Genomic DNA, 25,107 nt, shown 5'->3' with positions numbered 1-25,107 from the left:
GATAAAATTGACAAGGTCATCAAATTGAACCACAATCTATTTTGAAGCTTTCTAACTACTTTAGAATCATACTAGATTTACAGTTCTGTTTGAATTGTATCTTACCTTATTTTACTTATCTTACTTTGTTATCTTAAGCAAGACAGAACACATATTTTACATATTAAATAAGGCAGGCCCTGACCAGCTCTTATCTATCTTTACAGAAGAGCTAGCAAATATAAGGATAAGTTGCAGAGAGATATGCAAAATAAAAAGTAGATGGTAAGTGGGGGAAGGGTTAAATGTGAAGTAACTTTATGAAAGATTCTTCCCTAGGGATGTTTCACATCTTAGTGAGATGTTTGTGGGTAGATTCAAGTAAATTATTTTTTCTTAATGGAACTTGGATTAGAGGTTCCCAAATGCATCATTTTAAAAACTCAAAATGGAATCTTCTCAAGATTATAACAGTTACACGACCTTAACAAAAATCTATGTGAACTACGTGTATTAATTCAATAAGTCTTATATATTTCATTATATACAAAAATAGAATTGATCACCTATTGTATCTTCACATTTTTCTTTTATTATGATTTTCTTAAATAGAAACTTTATTTTATATTTCGAGGAAAGATTAGCATATGAAAAGCAATAGAATCCAGCTGGTCTTTTTATTTCCTTGTTGTTACGAGATCCTAAATCTCTCCCTTTATCTGGCTCAGATTCTGGTGTAGCAAGATAAGGCCATTCCTATTAAGATATTGGCTGAAATGAAAAAGGTCATCCCTGGGAGCCCACCTGCTGCACTCTATGCATTCCTCACTGGTATAAACAATGCTTCCCATTGTCATTGCTTCCTACATAGTTCACAGGGCCAAACCTGTTGGAGTCTGGCAGCAGTTATCTAAACTCACTTTCTTAAAAAGAATGAAAAGAAATTTAAAAAGAAAGCTGGAGTTAGGAAGTGATTTCATGCCCCTAGATATCTTATGTGTATGTCGCACATAAAGACATTCAAAGACCATTATTTTCATGGAAGTGGATTTACTTTCAATTTAAACATGATGAAGTCTACTGTTAATGTACCTCCTTTACATGATAGAACTTTATATATATAATTATTTCATCTGTAACAACCAGGAGAGTTAAGTACATTCCCCTAATAAAACTGAGGCCCAGAAAAATCAATTCCAGTCAGTGGCTGATTCAGGATTCAACACTTGGTTGGGTTTCATTTCTAAAGGACAATGTTTTGTTATTCCCCCTCTAAGGTCGGTACCTCTGAGAAAGCAAAGTCCCAAAGACAATTCTCTTTTTAAATCTCAAAAGTTAAAAAATAAAGACAGAGGCAAAAAGAACAGGATGTGTGAACGCAGTTCCTCACTGGTATTCCATTGATCACATGACAGGCAATACTTGGTCTTGCAGCAGCTGCTGCTTCCTCTCTGCCCTCCCTCAGTACACCCTCACTTCACTCCAGGTGTAATGACCCCAGCGCACCGCGGAGCAGTGCGAAGTTTACGGCCTCGCGCAGTGAAGTGCTGGGAGACCATTAGGGGTCTAGAGAAGTCAGAGTCCTTAAAATGAGTACTTAATCGCACCTCGTCCAATTACACTGTCACTACCCCAGTCAGCTACTCGGTAAGAGGCTCGTAATTCACTCTTCCAAGATGCCTTCCCCAAGCCTTTGTCAATCAAAACTCAGAGAATCAAACCGTGTCACTGTTCAGTCTGAACCTTCCGTGACTAGCGAGCACCAAGTTAAACATCCTTTTTGTGGCCTGCCTGGCCCTACACGTTCTGGCCCCTGCGCTGTACTGACTTTCACCTCTGGCCATACATCCACCTGTTCACTATGCTCCTTCAGCCTTTTCTTCCCTAAGTCCTTGAAAGAAACTTGTTACTTCTGTCCTCCAACTTCAGCTTCTTCAAGTCGCACGCACTCCCCAAGTCGTAGCCTAGAAGTCACTTAGTAAGACATTTTCTGGCAGACTCCTCACCCTTCCGCAGCCCCCTCATCTAATTAGATTTCCCAAAATGTGCTACAAGAACACCCTTCGTGTCACTTAATGCAATTTGCATTATATGCTTGCCTTATTATCTTTAACGTCTCCAAGCACCACATGGTCTTAGCACTCTGCCTGACCTAATAACTGAATGAATGGAATGAGTGGATGAATGAATGAATGAATGGGAGGTCTTGAATTGGATTTTACGTGCCACCGTCAACAGCCTATTATCAAACTATTTCGAGTCCTCCAGTATTGCTATAACTGGCGTGCCAACCCTTGCAGAGTTGGCAAAGTCAAGAACGGTAAGGGTCTCTGCAGCGCCGGCCACGCGCTCAGACACTCTGCACAGGTCTTTCCACCTGGCGTCCTTTTGGCTCCCAGGTTCACGTGTGATGGAACAGGTGGAGTCCCGGCAAGGGGAAAGCGAAGAAGAGAGCTCCCCTGAGGGGAGCCCCGGCCCCGCCACGGGTCACCGCCTGGGAACACTACTCCCTCTTCTGGGGGCCAGAGCGCAGCGCGGGGCGGGGCAGGGCAGGGCGGGACAGGAGACGCCCCCGCCCGGCTGGGCGCAGGGCCGCCCCAATGGGATTCGGTGCCGGGCAGCGGCTGCGCCCCATTCCAGGCGCCGCGCTCGCCCGCGGAGGAGGCGGCCCGGCCCCGGCAGCGGCGGCGCAGGGCCGGTCGAAGGGAGGACGAGCCTGCCAAGCTGGCGTCCGGAGGGGCTATGGTGTCCCTCGCCCGCGGCTGCGGCGCGCTGGCCAGGGCTACAGGACCCGGCCTTCTGGCCCTGCTGCTCGCAGTCTGCGCCCCGCTCTGGCTGCAGGCGGAGGAGCTGGGTGAGTAGAGCGCGTCCGGCGGACTAGGGGACCCGGGGCGCTGCGGACGGGCTGCGGGGCAGGCCCGGCCCGAGAGACCCAGCGCGGGAGGAAGTCGGGCTGGCTGCCTACGCTGCTGCGGCTGGCTCTGCCAGGCCGCGGCTCCGGGGTAAAATAAGTTACTGCATTCCGATCGCTCCCCCACAAACTCCTGCCTTCCCCACCAAACAAGAAAATCAACTTGGCGCCGCTCCACTTTCTCTCTTTCCCGTCTCCCAACCCAGATCACACAGTTCCCAGACTTTCTGACTCTGCCGGTCCGGTGAGAAATGACATGGCCCAGGGGTCGCCTTAGGGGAGAGTCGTGTGCGGGGTCGGTTCTCTCCAGCCTCCTTTTGACCAAGCTGCTCAAGCTGGGCGGCTGGGCCCTCCCAGTGCCGCTCCTCCCGCGCGGCATTGGAATCCTAGCGTGTGCGTTCGTCGGCTTGTACCGAAAGGTTGGGGAGGGTTCCTCCCCCTCCCCACGAGGTAGACCAGGAGCAGGCGGCCGGACAGTGCCGGTTTCGCCTCACGAGTGTCCTGCTTGGCTCCGATCCTTCCAGGGTATTTGAGAGTGTCATCTCCCGACCAGGCTGCTTTATCTCCGAACCTGACTTCAAATTGGAACTAATTAACCCACAACCGAGTTCACCCTCTCCTTGTCTACCAGATTGAAGCCGGAAACTGGTTTACCAGTCCTAGGTGGCTCTACTTCATTAATCCTCCCTAATTAGTTCTTTTTTGCTAGACGGACCAGCTTTCCTCCAAGTTTTTTCAGCTTTAGTTTCTTTCCTCTCCTCTCTTGCTTTTGCCCCTGTATAACAGGTTATTTAACAGCAGGTAGTCTATGCAGAATCGTTGACAGGTGGCGATATGCTTTTTGGTGAAACAAATTTCAAAACTAAACCAAACGCTGGCATTTTTTTCACTGAATCATGCATCCATTCCAGCATGATACTTAGGGAGTTGGTAGTGGTTCCTAAGTTTTCTTGCATACCAGTTCGTCAAAAAACGAACCCCAAAGTCACTTTGTTGACAGTCACAGTAACACAGTACTAGCATATGGTAACGTGTGTAATGTACACGTAAAGTTTTATTAAATATATAGGATTTTTACAATAGACGTTTGAAATGTTAGAGATTTTTTTTAGGTCACTGTTTGAAAATGCATCCTTAGTATTGTATATTAATGAATCTATCCAAAAGCATGTCCCTGCACTAATCTGGCCCAAGCTGTCACCTGTCTCTCCATGAAATTTCAGATTTTATGTAGTTATCCAGGCTGTTACCTGGGCACATTGCAGAACAGTTCTCTGGGAAGTGTGATTGTTTAGATTCTTACTGAGCTTCAAATTTGACACCTTTTTGTCAAGGATCAATGGAAGAGAATATTGTCATTTGAATTTCTGTGAAGAATTCTATGTATTTAGATTTTTTTTAAAGATGGTAAAGATGCAGGTATGTAGTCACACACAAAAAGTAAAGTTATGACTGAGGATGTACCTCAGTTGTAGAGCATTTGCTTAGCATGCCAGGGAGTTCCATCCTCAGCACTTTAAACAAACAAACAAACAAACAAACAAAAAAAGTAAAGCTTATATTTAGGTCCTTTACTGAAAAACATCTTCAGGGTAGAAAGAAAAATCTCTGTTTAATTGAAGAGGCATAGTCAATATTTTGTTGTTTGGGTTTTTTTTTTTTTTTTTTTAACATCTGTTATTTTTCAGACTAGCACTTAGTCATGTATTTTTCAAGTGTTCATAAGTTTAAGCATGCATACCCATTTCAAGTTGATGTATGATGTAGGCATGTAGTCAGATGGTGGTCATACATGATATCAGGTCTCTCAATGTTTAGAAGAGGGCTGCCTTAATGTAATAGTCTATTTTCAGTGAGAAAAAAAATACCTTTTTTGCATTTTTACCTTTCTTTGTTCTTGGATTCAAGTGAGTCTGAGGCTTCTGGATTCTCCAGGCTCCCCAACCTATCTGATCACCAATCTCTCTGGAAACTTTAAAAAACCTCTGTTCTACCCTGGTAAATTCAATAATTCAATAAGTAAAAATTATATCAATTATTAAAAAAAAAAAAAAAAAAAAAAAAAAAAAAAAACCTCTGTTCTTATTGTGAATCAGATTTCCAGAAGGTGGGGTTTGGGAATATGCACTTTCACAAAAGTTCCCCCAGGTAATTCTGATTCAAATCAACTTTGAGATGGTGGAAACATTTTCTTTTTTTCTTTCTTTCTTTCTTTTTTTTTTTTTTTCAGACTACATTTTGATTCATTGTACACAAATGGGTACATCATTTTATTTCTATAGTTGTGTACAATGTAGATTCATACCAATTGTGTAATCATACGTGTACACAGGGTAATGATGTCTGTCTCATTCTACCATTTAGGGTTGGGCTGAAGGACTAATCATTTGTGTAATGGGATGATATTAGACTTACATTCTTTGTGTATTGTAGAATAAAATATCATTAATTCTTGTGTTGAATTTGCACAGACTAAAAATCTCTAACTCTTTCTTCACCAAAATATTTGCAAATGGGTGCTAAGAATTTCCTTCATTTGACTTAAGTACTGGGGGAAAATAAAAATAATTAGTTGATCCCTGAAGAAACTTCCAAGAGTTAGTTGCACTTGAAAACCTGGATGCTTACAGTTTGCTCTTCATTTGTTACTCTTAGAAGGTCTGCTCTTCAGTTCTCCGTCATGTATGTTTGGTTAGACATGGGATCCACTGATATCTGATGTTTTAGGTGAGTGACTTTTTAAAAAGTAAGTACAAGATTATTCTGGCACCTTCCACACTCCCCCCAGACTTTCCCTGATCTTATCTGTCTAGGAGAAAGTCTGAGATTCAGTCAGTCCTATAGTCTTATAAGTTCCCGGAGGGCAATAACTGGGGCTGTCATCTTTGTCTTCCTCGCATCTGTCAGAGGCACTCAATAAATATTTCTTGAGTTGAACTGAAAACCCTCTTTGTGTTCAGTAGATATTTTCAGACCATTTCCTAATTAGTGGAAACTAAGTAGTAAAGAGCTTACTGAAGTTCTTTGTGAAGGTATGTTTGCGGTGTCCACTAATTAATTTATCAAGCCCAGCTCTCTTGCATGCTCATTTCTACATGTAAGGATGCCTTTTAAATGAAGCACAGCAGAAAAGAGGGGATGTGCCAGCAGGACAGTATGTACCATATCTCTTGGTTCTAGCAGACATAATTTGCAACACTTAGAAACATTAAGAAAGACGTTTTGTTAAAGGATTCAGTAACAAATAAAAGGATTATTCCTTTTTTTTATGGTGCAAGGGGAAAAGAGAGGAAGAGAGAGAGATGTCATAGGGAAGCAAGAGAGCTCAAAGCATGTCATTAAAACAGGATTTGAACTCTGAGTCATGCCCCACACTGTATTTATTAACTTTTCATCTCATAATTTAAACCCTTTAACCTTGCGGTACTGAGACAGACTTGAAAAACCCATGGGAAAAAAATCCTGCAACTTGGAAATGAGTAAAACATCTGACATTTATGAGGAATTATGTTTTTATTTTTAGGATGCATGGGGAAGTTTAATTAATTACAGAATTTGGCAAAGGTTTTGGTCAGGTTAAGGCAGAAAATAAAAGAAAGCTTGGTCATGGAAATACATCCTATAGAGTTTTGGATTTGTCTCTGTGTGTCCTAAAGTTTAGTGTAAACTCTAGACATATGAGAGTAATCGGTTATTCTCTTTGTTAAGGAGATACTGCACATAACCTGTCTGGTATTGCAATTAGTACATATTAAAAACTCAATAAATGTCAGCTACCTTATTCAGCATTGCTGTTTATTACTATTAGTTTGAAAGATATTGGTGCTTCTTTGTTGTGCTTCCCCTGCCACCTCTCTTACCTTATTCCCTTCTATGCTTCCATATATTCAGGACTGTCCAGCCATACTGACTTCCTTGGTATTTTTCTAAGGTGTCAGGCACCCTTCTACCCTTGGGACCTTTACATAGGTTGTTCCCTGTGACTTGCTGGAATATCTACATGGCTCACTTCTCCTTGAGTCTTTGTCCCTATGTTGCCTTTCACAGAGAACTTTACTAACCACATGAAGCCCTCCTCCATTCCCAGATCTCCATCTTCCCCTCTCTCCTTTCCCTAGAGCATGTAACCTCTTCCAATAGACTATGTCATTTAGGTTTTCATTTGACTGTCTTCCCCTGCTAGAATATAAAGTCCATGAGGAGGGCTGTGCCTTGAATAGCAGCCAGCACATTTGGGTGCTCAGTAGGGAAGGGTGTTCAACAGTCCCTGCCCTGTTAGAGACTCAGGACCCGACTCATTGAGAATCAAAACCTGGATGTGATAAAATAATGAAATTGTGTCTAATTCAACTGTTGTTTGTAAGTAAAAAGTCTGAAAGTATGAATTTAAAATAGAGAAGTTCAGCATTTGAGGTGCCAGGAAAACTATTACCAGAATTTCAGGTCTTCTTTTTTTTCCCCTCTCATTAGACTGTGAAGTAATTTTGTCTTTTTGCAACTGAAGAGTCATGTTGTTGTCATATTCCAGATGTTCATTCTCTGCTTTGTATATATTTTTAAGAAATAATTGTTTGCCTGTGGGGTAGAGGAAACTCACTTGATGGGGCTGGGGGTGGAACACATGGTGATTTCTAACCCCATGTGAAAATGAAGTTGAAACTGAAAGCCATGGTACACTGAACCAAATGCCAGACTTGCCTTTTAGCAGGATTGAAGAGGAGGGGTTATTTGGAGGGTAGAAGAGAGATTCTCCCAAATTCATAATATGAAAGGTGAGAAAGAGCTTTTTTTTCTTTCTTTCTTTTTTTTCTTTTTGGTACCAGTGACTGAACCCAGGGGTGCTTAATCACTGAGCCACATCCCTAGCTCTTTTTTTATATTTTATTTAGAGACAGTCCACTGAATTGCTTAGGGCCTCACTAAATTGCTGAGGCTGCTTTTGAACTCAATCCTCCCGCCTCCACCTCCCTAGCCACTGGGATTACAGGCACCCAGCAGAAAAGGAGCCTCTTATTTCACCTCTAGCTTCTGGTACAGTGCCTGGTGGAGAACAGGCTCCCAAGAGCTAATTCCTGAGTCAGCCTTTGCTGAGGCAGTCATGCTGTGGCTGAGGTTTAAAAGAATGAGCTAAAGTAATATACATTGTTTGATTGCAGCGAACATTATATATAGGACTATTATGAAATCTCAGAGAGCACGAATTCAACTCTGAAAAGGGTTGAGAATCTCTGAAACTCCTTTCAGGCACCAGCTGCAAAGTGCCATGAGTTGGGTGCTGGCAGTTGGGAGAATAGAAGAGCAGGTAGCATACTGATTTGAACCAGGTGAGCCAGTGTACCCCTGAGATCTAGAGATGATTATAGGACATCAGGGACCTATTTCACCTCAGTGATTATTTGGAGACAAAACTCATAAGTTGTGATGTTAGTACTGCCATATTGCCATATTTGTGTGCACATGCTTAAATACTGTTTATTGTCTACTATTTATTTTTGTTAAATATCAGATGGACATAAAATTATAAAGTATGCATAAGATATAAAGAACAGCAATAATACCTGGATACCCAGTCTACTAGATAGTCTGTACATGCTTTTTTTTTTTTTTTGATGATGTGTGTGTTTGTTGTTTATTTAATGAATTTGTTCTCTATTAGTACAGATCAATTGTACAGATGTACATGCTTTTATGCTCTGTTTCTTTCAACCTAGCTTATTCAGAGTTTCTGGCCATATTATTTGGAAAAATTCCACAGATATTTATTTTTATAATTTCCTTTTATTTAAACCAAAAATTTATTTTCAAAGTCATTTATTGCTACTTGCTAATATCCAATGGGTTCCAATGTGAAAGGGGAATTTTTATCTTGACTGGCATATCAGCTGCAAATCTTGTCAAGATTTTTGTCTTTGTATTATTCAAATATGAAATCAGGAGCAATTTGCTCATCTATACTTTATTTGAGAAAAGTACATAACTTTAAATATATTAAGCATTAAAAAGGTAAGAAGTATTTCTAAATGCCTTTTAGATGAGAGTCCTAATTTATATTAAAGGGGTTAAATGTCAAATATTAGACTATTTGGAGTCTGAGAACCATATTTGATTTTATATTCAGCATTTCCTAACTCAAATTATAACCACTATTATACTCTTTTTATTCAGTGCCTACCATATTTACATCTTACTGCAAGAGGAAAGAACACAGTCTTTGTTCTCTTTCATCACAAAATGAAAATCCTTGCAAATTAGTATTATATGTCTCCATTTTGCAATCGAGCATGCTTAGTGGATGTGCCTAAAGGTTGTATGTAAATTACTTTTTATGAAGCACTCTGTTTTTGAAAAAAATGAAAAAAGAGCATTATTATTTCTGACAAAGAACAAGACAACATCATATTAAAACTTTAAAGTCCAGATACGTTTGAATTACCAGTGCATAAAATTTCCTACAGGGAAAATAGGTAAACATTTCTGTATTTGTCATTTAATTTTTAAATGGTTGAGTGGATTTAATTCAGTCCTTTTATGGCATCTCACAAAAGCAAGTTCAACTCAGATTGAAATGTGGTTGATTTCAGTTCAGGGAGAAAACTGTGGAGACTTAATAGCCCTTGGGACCACTGGAACATGAGATTTGTATATTGAATTGCTCCCATTTCAGGGACTTTAGAATGGAGACTGCTTATTTTGAGAATAATATGAACCAAGATTTGCCTCTTTTAAATTTTCTGTTAGCCCCTGGAAAGCTTTTGTTTTGCCAACAATCTAAAATAGGAGATGGCCTGAACTTATAGGTAGAGAAATGACCCTGTACCTTCTGTCTCAGCTAGCTCAGAAGAGTCTAAAAATCTTTTGAGACTTCAAAGTCTATTAAGGGACTAAAACTTATGAAAGAATTTATAGGATTTTTTTCCTTATTTTTTTTTTTTCCTGCAGTACTAGGAACCAAACCCAGGGACCCTCTACCATTGAACTATATCCCCAGATCTTTTTATTTTTTACTTTGACACAGGGTCTCACTAAGTTGCCCAAGCTAAGTACCTTGGATTACAGGCACATGCTTCTGTACCTGTCTCCTTAAATATTTCATTTACATCTCTAAACATTTTCTTACATAACTGTGATGCCTGAGCACACCTAAGAATACTAAATAAATTTATGTCATCTAATTGCCAGGTCATATTCAAATTTCCCATTATCCTAAGCATATCTTTTTTACCTTTGATTTGTACAAGTAAGTTCTCACATTGCAGTTAGTTAGCCTATCTCTTGAATCACTTTCAATCTTCCACTGACCCTCGCCTGCATGCCCTTTCATTTCCTGTGAGGAAACCAGGTTTCTTTGTCCTGTGACATAGCTCACATCCTAACTGTACTGGCTGCTTCTGAGTAGTCTGTCTTTCACTGGTCACTGTCCCCTATATTTTTTTTCTGAAAAACCTGAAGTTAGACTTAAGGACTTGATTAGAGTGAGGTAAACACACTAGGCACTTCTAATCAAAATAAGATGTGTATTTTATTTTTGTTGTTGTCTCATTTTTAATGATGCTGAGAATTATCTGTGATTTTAGGAAGTGACAGTTTGATTCCTTCATTATATTGTTGCCTTTTCTCCTGAAGACCTTCAAGTACTTTGTGGAATGATAGTCTCCTCGTTAAACTACTTCCCCATCAACATTTCACTTAATGGCTTCAAGTGTCCAGTCACTTGTTGCTTGTCCAGTTGACTTTTTCAGGAAATAATTTTTTAAACCCCTGTCTTCATATGCATCTTGATTTATTATGTGTGTGTGTGTGGTTTTTAAAATATAATTTAGTCCCAACAATTCTGAGAATATTAAGGGAATTGGGATTCGGAGAGCTTGAATCATTTATTCCATTTACTTCATGTGTGCAGGTGCATGTCATATGATTCAAATTCTTAATATGGTCACTTGCTCATTGTATGAGGAAACCTACTATATGCCCATGTCCTGGGGAGAGCAAGATAAAGAGAAGAAGTCTTGTTGGGGATGTAGCACAGAGGTATGAGTGCTTGCCTGACATACCTGAGGCCCAGTGTTCCATCCCCAACATACCCACAAAAAAAATTAGAAAGAAGTCTTGGAGGAAGTGTCAGATAGTTCTTTATGCAATAAAGATTTTTGTTTTTTGTTTTTTTGATACCAGGGATTGAATCCAGGGGTGCCACATCCCCAGCCCTTTTTATTTTTTATTTTGAAACAGGGTCTCACTAAATTGCTTCGGTCTGTGCTAAGTTACTGAGGCTAGCTTTGAACTTGTGATCTTCCTGCCTCCGCCTCCCAAGTTCCTGGGATTACAGTCATGCGCCATCATGCTGTTTGTGCAATCAAGTTTTAAAGTTAATGGTCTTTGTTTTTTCTCAGCAGTGATCACATTTACCACAGAAATATTAAGACCTTTGAAAATCCCAATTGTAGCTAACTTATTTGCTTCTATCACACTGTAATAAATGCAGCAATGCAGAATACAGAATGAGCAAAACAGTACAGTTTTCCAGGTAATGGCATGCGATATGAATTTATAAAGTTTATTTTTTTTCTTCTCAACTTGTATTTTATACCTTATTAGATACAATCTCTTTCCCTACTAAGATTTGCTATTTTCTGACCAGTAAATATTGATGACTTTTTCCTTTTATAGTACATGTTCTTATGTGCCTACAAATCTTCTCATTCCATTTCTTGTGTATTTTCCACAATATGCTCAACTAATTCCTAAACTGACATTCTTTCCAGGTGTCAGAAATGTTACCCTTGCTTAAATATAGATCTTGGATCTAATTATTGCCTGATTTGGACTTATAAATGAAATCTGGAGTGAAAATAAATATTGGAAAATTGAAAAGCAGATGTATTCCAATTTTCGGAAAAGATATTAAAATAAAATATAAAATTGATATCTCAAGGACTTTTCATTTTTAAAAAGATTCACTTCAAGATCCAGTCAATATTGAGCACTCTTTTAGTCTCTTCCTACTCAGAGTATACATTACGGGACCAGCAAAATAGTAAATACCAAGAGCTTTTCAGAAATGTAGAACTTCCAGGGCCTGCATTTTAATAAGATCTCAAGGTGCTCAGTGTGCAGAATGAAGATTGAGAAGCAGCATTTTAATCCTCTGACAGCTTCATTTACAGAGGATCTTTTAGGAGCCACATCAGTGCTAGGCAAAGTGAATAATCTTTGTTGAAGGTGAAATAGTCACCTCTCATTAGGCTGTTCCCTTAATAGTCTAGTGAAGAGTACTTAAATAATTAAAAAGATGGTGATGGAATTTCTCATGTAACTTTTATAAGAAACCTTGAATTAAACATGATTATTTTCCTCAAGTTAAATTTTGAGATAGAAGTCATATAACTGCAAATAATGAAATGTAATGTTGGCTTTAATACCAGTTGTGCTGCTCAGCAGTAATATAAGCTTGGGCAGTGCTCTAAATCTATCTGCCTCAGTTTTCTGACTTTGAACTGGGTGACTAAGGTGAAGGTGTCCTTAGAGCATGGTGATTCTGTCCCACAGTCTCTGGAGTTAGACCAAGCTCAGGTCCCAGCTCATCCACATGGGTTGAGTTATTCTGCCTCTCAGAACCTCACCTTCTTCACATGTAGATAGAATAGGGAGACTCGGAGGGATACATGGTAAAGAAAGTCTTCATCCAAGGCTTCAATTGTGTTGCATTAGAAATATTCTATCTTATAAGCTGTGAGATATACACATTGATATTTAAGATATCACTCTTTATATGTATGTTTCTATGTGCACATATATGTGAAATATTTCACATTTTTAAAAAGTATCAATATCACCTATCAATTACGATTATCATGAAGATTAAGATAACATAAAGTCCCCAGAATATTCTGTGTGTATTACCTTTTACAATAAATGCATGAAAAATGCTAATTATTGGCAAAGACCCTTTCACAATTAATTTTATAATTTCCCCCCATCCCACTAACCTTTTGGTTCTTAGTGATTTTTTGAAAACAATAAGTGTGAAAGTGAAAACACACCTGTGTGAAAGGAAGATGTTTACAGTTTTTATTTCTATAACTGATATAAACTTGGTGCTTAATAAATTAGATTTTCTGGACTCCAGATAGAAAAGACAATGTCAATATAACACTTTATCTGAGTAATGGTGGTATTCATGTTTAACATAAAACCAAGGTTAGAAAACACAGCATGTTCTACAAGTTGGGAAAGACTTCTCAATTATCTTCAATTTAAGTACCAGCAGCTTGGACATTATGTCAACATCCTGACATTATTAGTAAAGGTCAGTAGCCATTTTTCTCTACTTCCTTATTCTGAGCATCTATTCAGCATAGTTGTCTTAGACGTTTTTTTGCTACACAGACAAGTTCTTTATCTGACATTTTTATCTGTGTAATTAAGAAACTTCTTTTAACCTATGTGTCCAATTTGTCATCAGTGCCCCAAAAAATCTTATCACTTAGTAACAGTGGGGAACTCTTGCTTTTGAGTATCAAATCACATAGTGCAATTACAGTGTCATTTTTAGAACTCTAAAGGCTGGAGTCTACTGGATCTAGAATCCCAGAAGCCCCATTCTGGAACCTCTCCATGAGTCCCACTTGTGAGAGCTTAGTGCAGAAGTTCACCAGTGTGTCCCACAGAACACTACTCCCAGGAGATGCCCAATGAGAAAGGAACCCCTTGGGAAATACTGCAAATTGCCTTCCTCCCAGATTAGGGCTTCTCTGTGCACTGCTAGGGCTTTGAGATATCCAATGGTGGAGGAAGCAGTGGGACTCTACAGGCTTATTCATTTATCTTACAGTTCCTTTCTGGGGAAAAGGGCACAACTTCCTTGTTAAAATTCCCAAGGACTAGTGATACTAGTACTCAAGGATATGCTAACTAACAATAAGTGAGCATTAGATTACTATTGGGGAATGCATTCTCATTAGACTTTCGGGTTTTCTCAGCAGTTTAAAACATTGAGCACACACAACCTCATTTAACTTTACCACACCCTGTTATGATTGGTAATTTTAAAGATGAGGAAAATGAGTAACACACCGAATGGGTAACTTCTTAGATCATACAACCAATGAGTGATGGAATTTGTGCAGTCAGCTAATTCAAAGCAATGTTCTTTATGCCTTAACAGTTGTAGGATGTCTAAATAAAACTAATAGCGATTTAAAATACATTAAATTCACCCTGCTTTGTGGTGCATGCCTGTGATCCCAGAAGGTTGAGGCAGGAGGATTACAAGTTCAAGATCAGCTCAACAACTTAACAAGCCTCTAAACAACTTAGTGATACCCTGTCTTAAAATCTTCAAAATAAATAAATACATAAATAGTGCTGGGAATGTGGCTCAGTGGTTAAGCACTGCTGGGTTCAATCCCTCACACACACACACACACACACACACACACACACACACACAAACTTCTTACCATATGGTTGTCTCTGTGCTCTGTTGCCTTTAGCGCTGATGATAATCCTATGAGTTGGGCACTTCCAATGTCTGCATTTTACACCTGAAGCTGAAGCTTGCAGAGGTGAAAGGACTCACCTAAGGCTACACATTCAATATTGGACAACACTGTGCCAGAACTAAGGATCGAAACCATTGTTCTCTGTCACCTCCCAAGCATAGGGAAATAATTTACAAAATAATAATTTACAAAATCAGAAAATGATAGGTGTGCAAATCTTTCTCCTCCATTCCCACAACATTTTTCAGTGGAAGTCTTGAAACTAGAGAACGACCAAGAAATACAGAATTCACTGATTCTACTTACAGCACCTTAAAGGGTAACATTGAATTAGGTTTTGATTTTTCCAGTGATAAATTTGGTTGATATTGAGAGTTTCCTTGGAGAGACTTTTAACAAGTTTCTTGTGTTTCCTTTTACTTTCAAATGTCTTTTATCTGCTCAGGCAAAATTATTATCATCTTTATTAGCTCTTTAGTCATATTATGAGCATCTGTTTTATATGCAATAAAAAAAAGATTGAAAGGGAGTACCAAATAATTTTGCAGCATTTAGCTGTGATACTAGTATTATCCCTTTTCCTTTCAGGAAAACTATAGATTTTGAATAATTGTTCTGTTTTATCATCACAATTTTGTTTTACCTCTCTTTATTTTCACATAGCCACTGAGACCCTTCTACCTTTGTTTTTCCATTTCTTCTGGCAACATACAAAGTATAAAGTTAAGCACAATTGGAAAAGAGCAAAGTTTAGAAGAGTATGGCTGGCAGTGAAATTAATGATACCTAGGGAAATCTGCCTGCCCTACCATCAGACAAAGACCTTTGTAATAATTGCAAGCTCGCCTTTGTGGTTGAAAAGATTGTAGTCATCAAGAGCTCACTTGATCTTAGACTTGGGAAGAAATTTTCTCACACCCACACATGGATGATTGTGTGTGTTTAGACCTGTTGTGACTTGAATTTTAGAAAAGCAAGGATGCAACTATAATGAAATCCTGTTTTTAGAAATGGTTTTGCTCTGTGATATTTTAGAGTGCTCTTTTCCAAATTGTTGGTGGGAACCCAGTAGTAAATAATGAAATGAACTCAGTAGGCACAACCAGTATTCTTTTAATTAAAACAATGCAATGGAATCAAAGAGGGAATATGGTAATGCCTTGCAGGTAATAAAAGCATTGTATCATTAACTTTTGTGTGTTGTTTATCCATGTGTATGCATATGCGCTTACTTGGGTTATAGTTTAGGGATTAGTTAGTAAACAATCAGGAAGGTATTTTGTCAATATTCATTGTAGTCCACCCAAATCATATTCCTACAAGTGCAAATTCAGTTTTCTTTTCAATTTCAAGTCATGCTTTCTGGATTGCAGATCTGAGTCCATACTAGGTATATCTTATTTTGCTTTTTTTGTTAGTGGAACATGATTTCTTATCAAAAGGAAATAGTCTTTTAAGGAAGTTATTGTTTTCCTTTCTTTGTGGGTGGAATTAGAGTAGACTAAATAGAAGGTTGGCTCATTCAGACAAGCTTATAGGGTCCATTTTAAGCTTATTTAGAAAAAAAAAATATATATGTATATATCCATACCTCCTGAATTGCTGATGTTAAGGGCTAATAGGAGAGACATAGCCTTATTTGGAGAATAGATGTTGAGTCCATATATCTGGCTTTGTGCCTGTCACTTTACTCTTGAGAATTATTTGTGAATATTGAGTCCAAGGAGACCATGGACTCCTTGAAATAAAAATTGCATTATGCTAAATTCTAAGCTGTTTGTTGAATGCATTTTTAATGACAGTTTGAGCATCCTGCTTTATGAAACCTTTTTCCTGTCTGGATTATAAGGCTAATGCTGAAAGTAGCTTTAATTGCTACAAAGAGCATTTGATGGATTTGGTATTCTTAATTATATACTTTTTTCTAATTTAGATGGATTCATATTGTAGAAAATTTAGAAGATAAACGTAATAAGATGAAAATTGCCTTTAAACTCATACCATAGAAATAAAGTATTTATTAACTAAGAACTTTTATTACATATCCATGCTTATATTATATATTGTTTTAAAATGTTTTAAAATTTAATATTCCTCCAAAACATGATGAATATTCTTAATATCACATTGCTTGTAGATATCATAGTTGACTGTTCCTTTCTAATGAAATACTTCCAAATGTTCAGAATTAAAATACTTAACTCTGTGTACGGATCACTTGGAGAGTTGTAAAATATTTATGAGTACTCGCAGCTTTTTCCAAAACCTAAACTTTATACATCCAGTTTTATTTTTGTGAGTTGTTTTGGGAGGTGGTTGCTTAGGCTCACAGATCAGCTATCCTCTGAGCAAATACCAGAATGTAGGCCCATCATGGAGAGAGGGACCACCCTTGAAATATTCTGTAGAAGAGAGCTTTCAGTCTAGGGCAAGGAGGAAATGATACATAGTTTAGTCACCATGTGTTTTGGCAATTAAATTACAGTTCAAAGAAAGGAAAAGATAAACATTGTGTAGTAGTTGCTTTTGAAGAGTAGACAATTCCCTGTGGCGAAACTTCCTCCTTCCCTCTTCTCTCCATAATTTCCCCACTTTTGATGTGAGTTAGGTAGGTGGTAGTTTAATCTAGCTGTCACTATGCATGGACAGGATCACTGCAGCTTTCTGCCCACCACTTTTCCTACCTCCACTGCATGAAATTTAAGCTTAAAGCCATGGCTATTTCTTTTTCTTTAAAGATTGACTTTTATTACTTTTAAATTTTAATTTCTTTTGGCACTGTGGATACTCATCATGCAGCTACGGCAACCATCAACATGTCTCCATATCTTATAATTTATACCATCTCTCCCCTTTATTGCTAAATATTTTCCAGCAAATCCCAGAACTCATGTCATTTCAGCCATATGTAACTCAGTAGACATCTGTTAAAGTGACATTTTCTTATATGAGCTCAATATTGCTGTCACAGCTAATAAAATTAATACTTATTTCTGATATTTAATACCTCAATTCTCTTTTTGGAAGGTTTTATAAGGTTAGTTTTTCAAGTTAGGATTCAAAGTTCACTTGGTTACTGAGGCTTTTTAGGTTCCTTTAATCTAGAATTAACACTCTGATAAGTGTGTTTCTTCATACAATTCAATATGGTGAAAACAGTGTCAATTGCACCCAGAATGTCTACAGCCTGGATTCAACGAATGGCTTCCTTATTTATTTGTTTATTTACTTATTTAGACAGAGTCTCACTCGGTTGCGCAGACGGGCCTCAAACTTGCAATCCTCCTGCCTCAACTTCCCTAGTCACTAGAATTAGAGACATGTGGTCCCATGCCTGGCTTTAATGGCATCCTCTTGGAATCAGTAAATTTGTGCTTTTATTCCCTGTATTTCCTGTAGACTGGAAAGGCCCAATGAGATTCTATGTCAATTATAATCAATTCACATGTTTTGCTTTTGAACAGGAGTGCTTCACAGGCATCGATATATAGAGTATATTTTATCCTCTAGGGAAATGCATAATATGTGGTTTCTCACATGCAGTCATGCTGAGATCTCACCAGGAGCTTAGATGGTAGCAAGTGGTCATCCCTTCATTTTCAAGTTCTTCCTCAACCTTCTACCAAATGATTTTATTATCTGTGGATAAGCATAGCCAGAGTCAGTTACATCTTGCTAGGAACTATTCCTTTTAATGGAAGGAAGAATGTTGTAAAAGTATCAAAAGGAATGGTCTGATAGGGCAGGAGTTCAGGTGTTTTTCAATATTAAACACAAAAACACAAGTGTCGTACAATCAAATACAGAGTAAGACTAAAATGTTTGAAAAACCCACCAGCTTTAAAGAAAGTCAACAAAACAAAATGTTTTGTTTCTTCATCTATAAACTGGAACATGTATTGGGAACCCTCTTCAGACATAGGTCCTCATGCTCCTCAGACAAACGTAAGGAACTGGGATAATGGGTTTGGTATATAGAGGTTGTAGAATAAAATTGACTCCTTTATTGGTTCTCATATCAAATAGATTTCTTAAATACAAATTTGTATAAATGTTTCATTTAATGAAAGCAACTTAAGTAGAGGAAACACAGGATAACAAATCCAAGTAGTAAGAAAAATATTAAAATAGAAAGTAAAAGTCTCCTCACTTTCACATTCAACCAACCAAACTTAAGTGGACTGACAAAAAAAAAAAAAAAAAAAAAAAAAAAAAATTTTTTTTTTTTAAGTACTCCAGACTCTGTCTTACTGAGCTGCCTATTAACCGCCCTATTAACTTTTTATTTTCAAACAGGGTCTCACTAAGTGAATGAGACTCGAACTTGCCATCCTCCTGCCACAGCCTCCCAAGTAGCAGGAATTCAGGCATGTGCCACTGTGTCCAGCTCAGATTTTATTTAACATTTATTTTTTCAATCAACTTTTTTTCAGTGTGTTATACTTTTTACTTTGAGATAATTATAGATCACATACAGTTGTAAGAATACAGAAAGATATTGTATACTCTTTTTCTAGTTTTGCCCAGTGGTAACATCTTGTAAACCGTACTACAATATCAAACTAGGATGTTGACATTGATATACAAAATAAGGAACTTGAACTGATAGATTTTTAAATATTGTCTACTTCCTTGTCCATGGTTCTCAATTAGAGAGTCTGGCTGTGAGATTTAGGCTGCCTGAGTGTCAGGATAAGGTCATGGAAATAGTGCTGCTCTTGTTTTTCATTTACATGTGTCTGCCTTATTCAGTCTGTGAAACAATAGACATTTTCTCTCCATACCAGTTTTTTATTTTCCCCTTTGGCATATTCTATCTAGTCCTGTGACATCATTAGAAGAAAAATAGGATGAAAATTCCCGATGCAATAAAACCCACATATAAATATATTGCACTAATGCTTGCCACAGCAAACTCCACAGTGTACTTCAATAATCAAGAGTGAAATTTCAACTTTTGATGACAGTTTTCCTTTTAATAAATTGGGACTCTAGAGTTGCCTTTCAATTCAGGGTTTTGGCAGAACAAAGACTCATGGGGTTTCAGTCTGATAGTTAATGGAAAAGTGAAAATTTCCCAAGGAGACCGAGGTTCCCAGGCAAAGTAAACGTGAGGATGTTAAGAACCAGGATGTCAAAGACAAACCTGCCTGCATCCTGCCAGTCTCTCTGGGTGACATGCTTCCTTTTTGGCTTCAGAGTAGAATTTGTTGGAAAGAAGTGTAATTACAGGAATGAATGAAAATGACACCCTGGGATCTTTCTTTGTCATGACATGTCACTCTTTAAAAAATGAAATTTAGAAGGCAGCTTGATCTCATGCAGTTTGATTCACATAATTGCTCCTCATTTAATATTAACTTGTGTATCTTTAATTTTTTTTTTTCTCTTATTAAGGAGAATTCTCAAAGGAAGAAGGTGTTCAAATGTTTGGCCAGGCTCTTTCTTGGTGGCTTAGAGAAGTTATGTGTGTATTTATATGGACAGTTGTTTGTACATTAGTTACCACAGGGTTGTTTCTCATTGTGCTCAAAATCATCCCAAAGGTGGTGGGTCAAGTAATAGAAATGAGTAACAAGGATCTGGTGGGGAACTACCAGATCCAGTTTGTTTCCTTTAAAGGGGCAGCCACCATCTCACTAGCCCTGTGAGAATGTGATTCTCATGTCTTCCAGTTTCCAAGAGAAACTGTCAATAGTTGTTTGTTTATTTTAAGCAATTTTTTTGGTTTGGTTTTCTTGTTGTGTTGTTGTTGTTGTTTTGGTTTTGGGATTGAACCCAGAGGCCTACCACTGATCTACCTCCCCAACCCTTTTCATTCTTCTTTATTTTGAGACAGTGTCTCATTAAGTTGCCAAGGCTGGCCTTGAACTTGTGATCCCCCCCCCCATTACAGGGGTGCATCACTGTGCCTGACTTATTATTTTAAAGCTTTTAAAAGAAGGGAAACAATTCAAAATTTAAATCAAAGCTCTATGCACTATGTGCTTCCGAGCAATATGCCTCTCTACAGTGTAATTTTTATTTAAGTCTCAACAATTTCGAGCTTACTGCCAACTGCCTAAGAGACCAGGGAATTTAGTTGTCACCTCAAACTTTATAACCCAGCTTACAACCTTTGCCCCAGATCTGCTTCGTCTCTGGGTTTGCCTTCCTTTCTATATTTGCATCAGTGTTCCAATCATTTTTCTTCGCTCAAAACCTGGATTTTTTTTTTTTTCCCTCTCATCTTTCCCTATGTGCCAATCAAGGCCGAAGATTGAGCCTTGATTTTGTCTGTGAGTTTCCTATTTTCCTTTCCTTTCCTTCCCATTCCACCTTGCTCACTCCCAGTCCTGCTGCTTTTCTAATCAAGCTCTCTCCCCTTTCTAGTTCCTGGAGCATTATGCAACCAACTGATTTTTTTTTTTTTTTTTTTTTTTCCCCTAATACCTCTTTCCTTACCTCCCTCTTCAGAAAATTCTGTAGGTCTTTCTTGCCTGCCCTGTAACTTTCACAACTACTTTTTTAGATCTCAAGGTTTCGTGGTAGTTTTATCTTAGCTGTCTCTCCAAAATTTCCTCCTGGTTTTCCTGCACCTGGTGTTCCTTTAGAACCAACTCTGCTTCCCCCACCCAGGAGCTGCCAGGAATCTTGTCCAAGTTTCTGGATAATGGGCGAATCTTTTTCCTAGACTTTGGTTCCTGAGATCAGATAGAATCTGGAGCTGTATAGCTGTTTTGACTATTTGTCCTCTATTTGTCCCCATTGGGCTAGAAGCCTCAGCAAAAAAGGAAGTAGAATACTGGAAAACTCCAGATGGGACCTCCTCTAGCTAGGGAAGAGGCTGTGGAGGAACTGCTTTGGGATCTTCAGTTTCCTATTTGTGGCTTCTCTGTGGCAGATCTTGGTGTTTGTGCACTATCTCAGAGAGATCCTTCTCTAGCATATTTCTGTTTCCCCTCGCTCTGGCTGAGGTCAGAATTCTTCCTCTGTTTATGTGAAACCACACTAGCCACAGGCATTTTGCAGTCTGGATGTTGTATGTGTTTATTCACCTTGCAGCCCACTCAGTTGTGCACATCATTAGATATTTGTGTGATTAAACTTGATCACTGTAATCAACTGGAACAACTTGTTGGTTAATTGATGGACTTCCTTATTCAGAAAGTCTTAAGATAACTCTTGTTTTAGTGAAGTACTAATAATGCACAGAAATAGAGTCTCTCTTGCCTTTCTACTCTTTGTCCCATATGCATTTTGTTTGGCCCCTTGGTAAAGCACACAGCATGTAGAATTAGTTTTTCAAATGCATGACTTTGCCCATTTTACTTGTCCATGGGGCAGCTCATGCTGTTTTTATGTCTCCAGCAGTTAACTCCTGTCTGGAATGTGGCAAGAACTCAGTTCAGTAGATTCTCCATGTTTTCTAAGGATACATGCTGATTCTATCAGGAACCTTCAAACTTGCAACTGTCATTAAAAAATAAATAAATAAATAAATATGAAGTGGTCAGGAGGTTCAGTCCCCAGCTAAGTGACTTATACTTCAAACTAAGACCTCTCAGTATAAGCCTTGGATTCTACCAGGGGCATTTTTGCACACATTATTTCATTCATCAGCACAAGTGTCTGAGTTGTGTAATATTGTTTTTTTCTGCTGCAAATTATTTTATGACATTGACTTTTGGAGTGTCTTAACAAATGAGTGAATGTCAAGGGCCTGCTGGACAAATTTGGATGGGTAGATAGATGATAAGAAAAAAAATAGTTATGATTAAATGGTATATTTCCTAACAGTTTTCCATTTTAATACAGTATATGAAATATCTTGATCATCAATGTTCAGAAGATTAAACTGGGAAGCAAGAAATGAAATAACCTAAAATAATAAATACTGTTTAATAACTCAATCTTCATAGATTAGCTTTTGCTTCTCTCAAAAAATTAAGGAATAAAGTTGTACTGGATTCTCTGAGTCCTCAGTAAGAATTTTGCATTTATATCTTTCATCTTTTTTTCCTTACCAGGTAATGGCTGTGGGCACATAGTGACCTATCAGGATAGTGGCACAATGACATCTAAGAATTATCCAGGGACTTACCCCAATCACACTGTTTGTGAAAAGACTATCACAGTCCCAAAGGGAAAGAGACTGATTCTAAGGTTGGGAGATTTGGATATCGAATCCCAGACCTGCGCTTCTGATTATCTTCTCTTCACCAGTTCTTCAGATCAGTATGGTAAGAAAACAGATTTGATGTTCTGTGAGCATGAAAAATTTCGGGAGAAGGGGATATGGTGTGCTAATTAATGTTACAGTTTAGGAAGAGAGGAAGAGCAACTTGCTTTTTGTAAACTCTTGGAATAAGTTAGATGGATGCATTTGCTCATAAGCTGAAACAACAATGGACATCCAAAGAGATGTTTGACATTAGCTTCTGTGTATCTCAGAAGGTCTGTTTGAGTTTCAGTCTTGCTGGGAAGAGAAAGTACAAAAGACACTTTCCTAAGTAACCATTGAAATTTAGCTTTTTGTGCCTCCAGGTGTATTATAAGTGTATCAGAGTTTTAAATCACTGTTACAGTGCAATGACCCTTGGATCTTAAGCTCCAGGAGACAGTTTGGAGTTAGACAATTGGAAAACAAAGACAAATTTCTATATATAGGTTCTTCTGCATTTAGAAATTTAAAAAAAATTCTCTATTAATTCAACTTCAACCTGCCTGCCCCTAGCTCTACAGGCAGTTTCTCAAACACACTCAACTGTCCACCTTCAGCTTTTTGCCCAGCTGTTTTTTTTTTTTTTATATATATATATATATTTTTTTTTATTATTGTAAACAAATGGGATACATGTTGTTTCTCTGTTTGTACATGGCGTAAAGGCATACCATTTGTGTAATCATAAATTTACATAGGGTAATGTTGTTTGATTCATTCTGTTATTTTTTCCCTTCCCCCTCACCCCTCCCACCCCTCTTTTCCCTCTATACAGTCCTTCCTTCCTCCATTCTTGCCCCCCTCCCTAACCCTAACTCTAACCCTAACACTAACCCCTCCCACCCCCCATTATGTGTCATCATCCACTTATTAGCGATATCATTCGTCCTTTGGTTTTTTGAGATTGGCTTATCTCACTTAGCATGATATTCTCCAGTTTCATCCATTTGCCTGCAAATGCCATAACTTTATCATTCTTTATGGCTGAGTAATATTCCATTGTATATATATACCACAGTTTCTTCATCCATTCATCAATTGAAGGACATCTAGGTTGGTTCCACAATCTGGCTATTGTGAACTGAGCAGCTATGAACATTGATGTGGCTGTATCTCTGTAATATGCTGATTTTAAGTCCTTTGGGTATAGGCCAAGGAGTGGGATATGCCCAGCTGTTTTCTTGCCCCTAGTGTCTCCCTCACCATCTAGAAACCCAGTCCAGTCCCAAGACAACTCAGAAGTCTAAACTTGTCTACTCCAAAAAAGTAAAAAGATGTACATTTTTTTAATCCCTGGGAATATTATGCCTATTTTAATGATGGTTGAATTATACTGGCAGAGTTAAGGTGGTGTGGTTTCATACAATTGGTTGTAACTTTTTAACTGGAATTTGGCACAAATACAAAAAATGACACTTGTGAGGATGTCAAAGTCCCCCGAGACACTGATTGTTCAGTAACCTCTGGTAATCTAAAGGGTATTGATTTAGAGAGGCAGGTGTCAGGGAATCCCTCATTAGCCAAGGGATCCCTTCAGATGCCAAGGAGGGAGCGAGTGTCAGAGCTCCAGCTGCTGCAGGATCAGACTTGGCTTTTCCGCACTGGTCTCTTGGGAGAAGCATCTGCCTTGCCTGGAAAATAAATAAGCAGGTAATTCCACCTGCTGACAGAGCAGTGGAGGCGTCATCCCTGTTGCCTTGGTGAGATGACAGCAGCTATCGCAGGACTTGGAAAATGAATGCAGCTACCACATCCGGAAGTTTCTCCATCAACTTGAAGGAGTATCCCCAAATGTGCAAAAAGGAGGAGAACAATGGGATTAACTATATGCATAGTTGCGTAGGTGAGTTGATGTCAGGGTGCTGCCCTCCATTTTTCTAGATTCTTGAGTTTTCAAGACTTGGACTTTTCACTAGGAATTGCAATTCATTTGCAATTTCTCTTCAATGTTTTTACCTCTCTTTAAAGTTTTTCTGCATAAAATTATATTTGTGTTTTAAAAACAGTATATGTTCATGGAAATAAATATACGCAGTGCCTATTATGCTGCTTGGCACAAACTTGACCCTTTTTTTGGATGGGAATGGGGGTACTGGGGATTGAACTCAGGGGCACTCAACCACTGAACCAAATTTTGTATTTTATTTATACCCAGCCCTATTTTGTATTTTATTCAGAGACAGGGTCTCACTGAGTTGCTTAGTGCCTTACTTTTGCTGAGGCTGGCTTTGAACTCAAGATTCTCCTGCTTCAGCCTTCAGAGCTGCCTGTGCCACCATGCCTGGCATGCTTGACCCTTTTATATATCTTCTAGAATCCCCACATCCACCTCTAGTAAATATTAACTTCTTTCTACAGATAAACTGAGACACAATGAAATTAAGTAACATGCCCAGGACCACTCGGCTAACTAGCTAAGGGCTAAAAGAAAAATTTCTTTCTTTGTCTTTGTGCCTCTAAGACATGAATTTCCATTGCTTCCATCTCCCAGTTGTACCACCCAAAGAAAGCCA

The 25,107-nt window shown here is 38.4% G+C and overlaps 1 protein-coding gene across 3 annotated transcripts in view; it reads left to right on the top strand.

Moving 5' to 3' along the window:
* Positions 1-2,597: 2,597 nt before the first annotated feature.
* The window catches only part of Dcbld1 (discoidin, CUB and LCCL domain containing 1), a 57,645-nt gene continuing 35,135 nt past the window's right edge, over positions 2,598-25,107 (top strand). The window contains exons 1-2 of one of the 3 annotated variants that reach the window (XM_047558820.1): positions 2,598-2,833; positions 22,401-22,613. In XM_047558820.1, the coding sequence (XP_047414776.1) occupies positions 2,722-2,833; positions 22,401-22,613 (325 nt within the window). In that variant the 5' untranslated portion in view covers positions 2,598-2,721. Of the gene's footprint in view, positions 2,834-22,400; positions 22,614-24,276; positions 24,438-25,107 lie in introns of those variants that run through there. The other 2 variants (XM_047558821.1, XM_047558822.1) reach the window with 2 other exon arrangements.

This window comes from Sciurus carolinensis, chromosome 7 (assembly GCF_902686445.1).
Source record: "Sciurus carolinensis chromosome 7, mSciCar1.2, whole genome shotgun sequence".
Lineage (NCBI taxonomy): Eukaryota > Metazoa > Chordata > Mammalia > Rodentia > Sciuridae > Sciurus > Sciurus carolinensis.
Note: the sequence above shows the minus strand (reverse complement) of the source record. Positions and strands in the feature narration are given on the sequence as shown.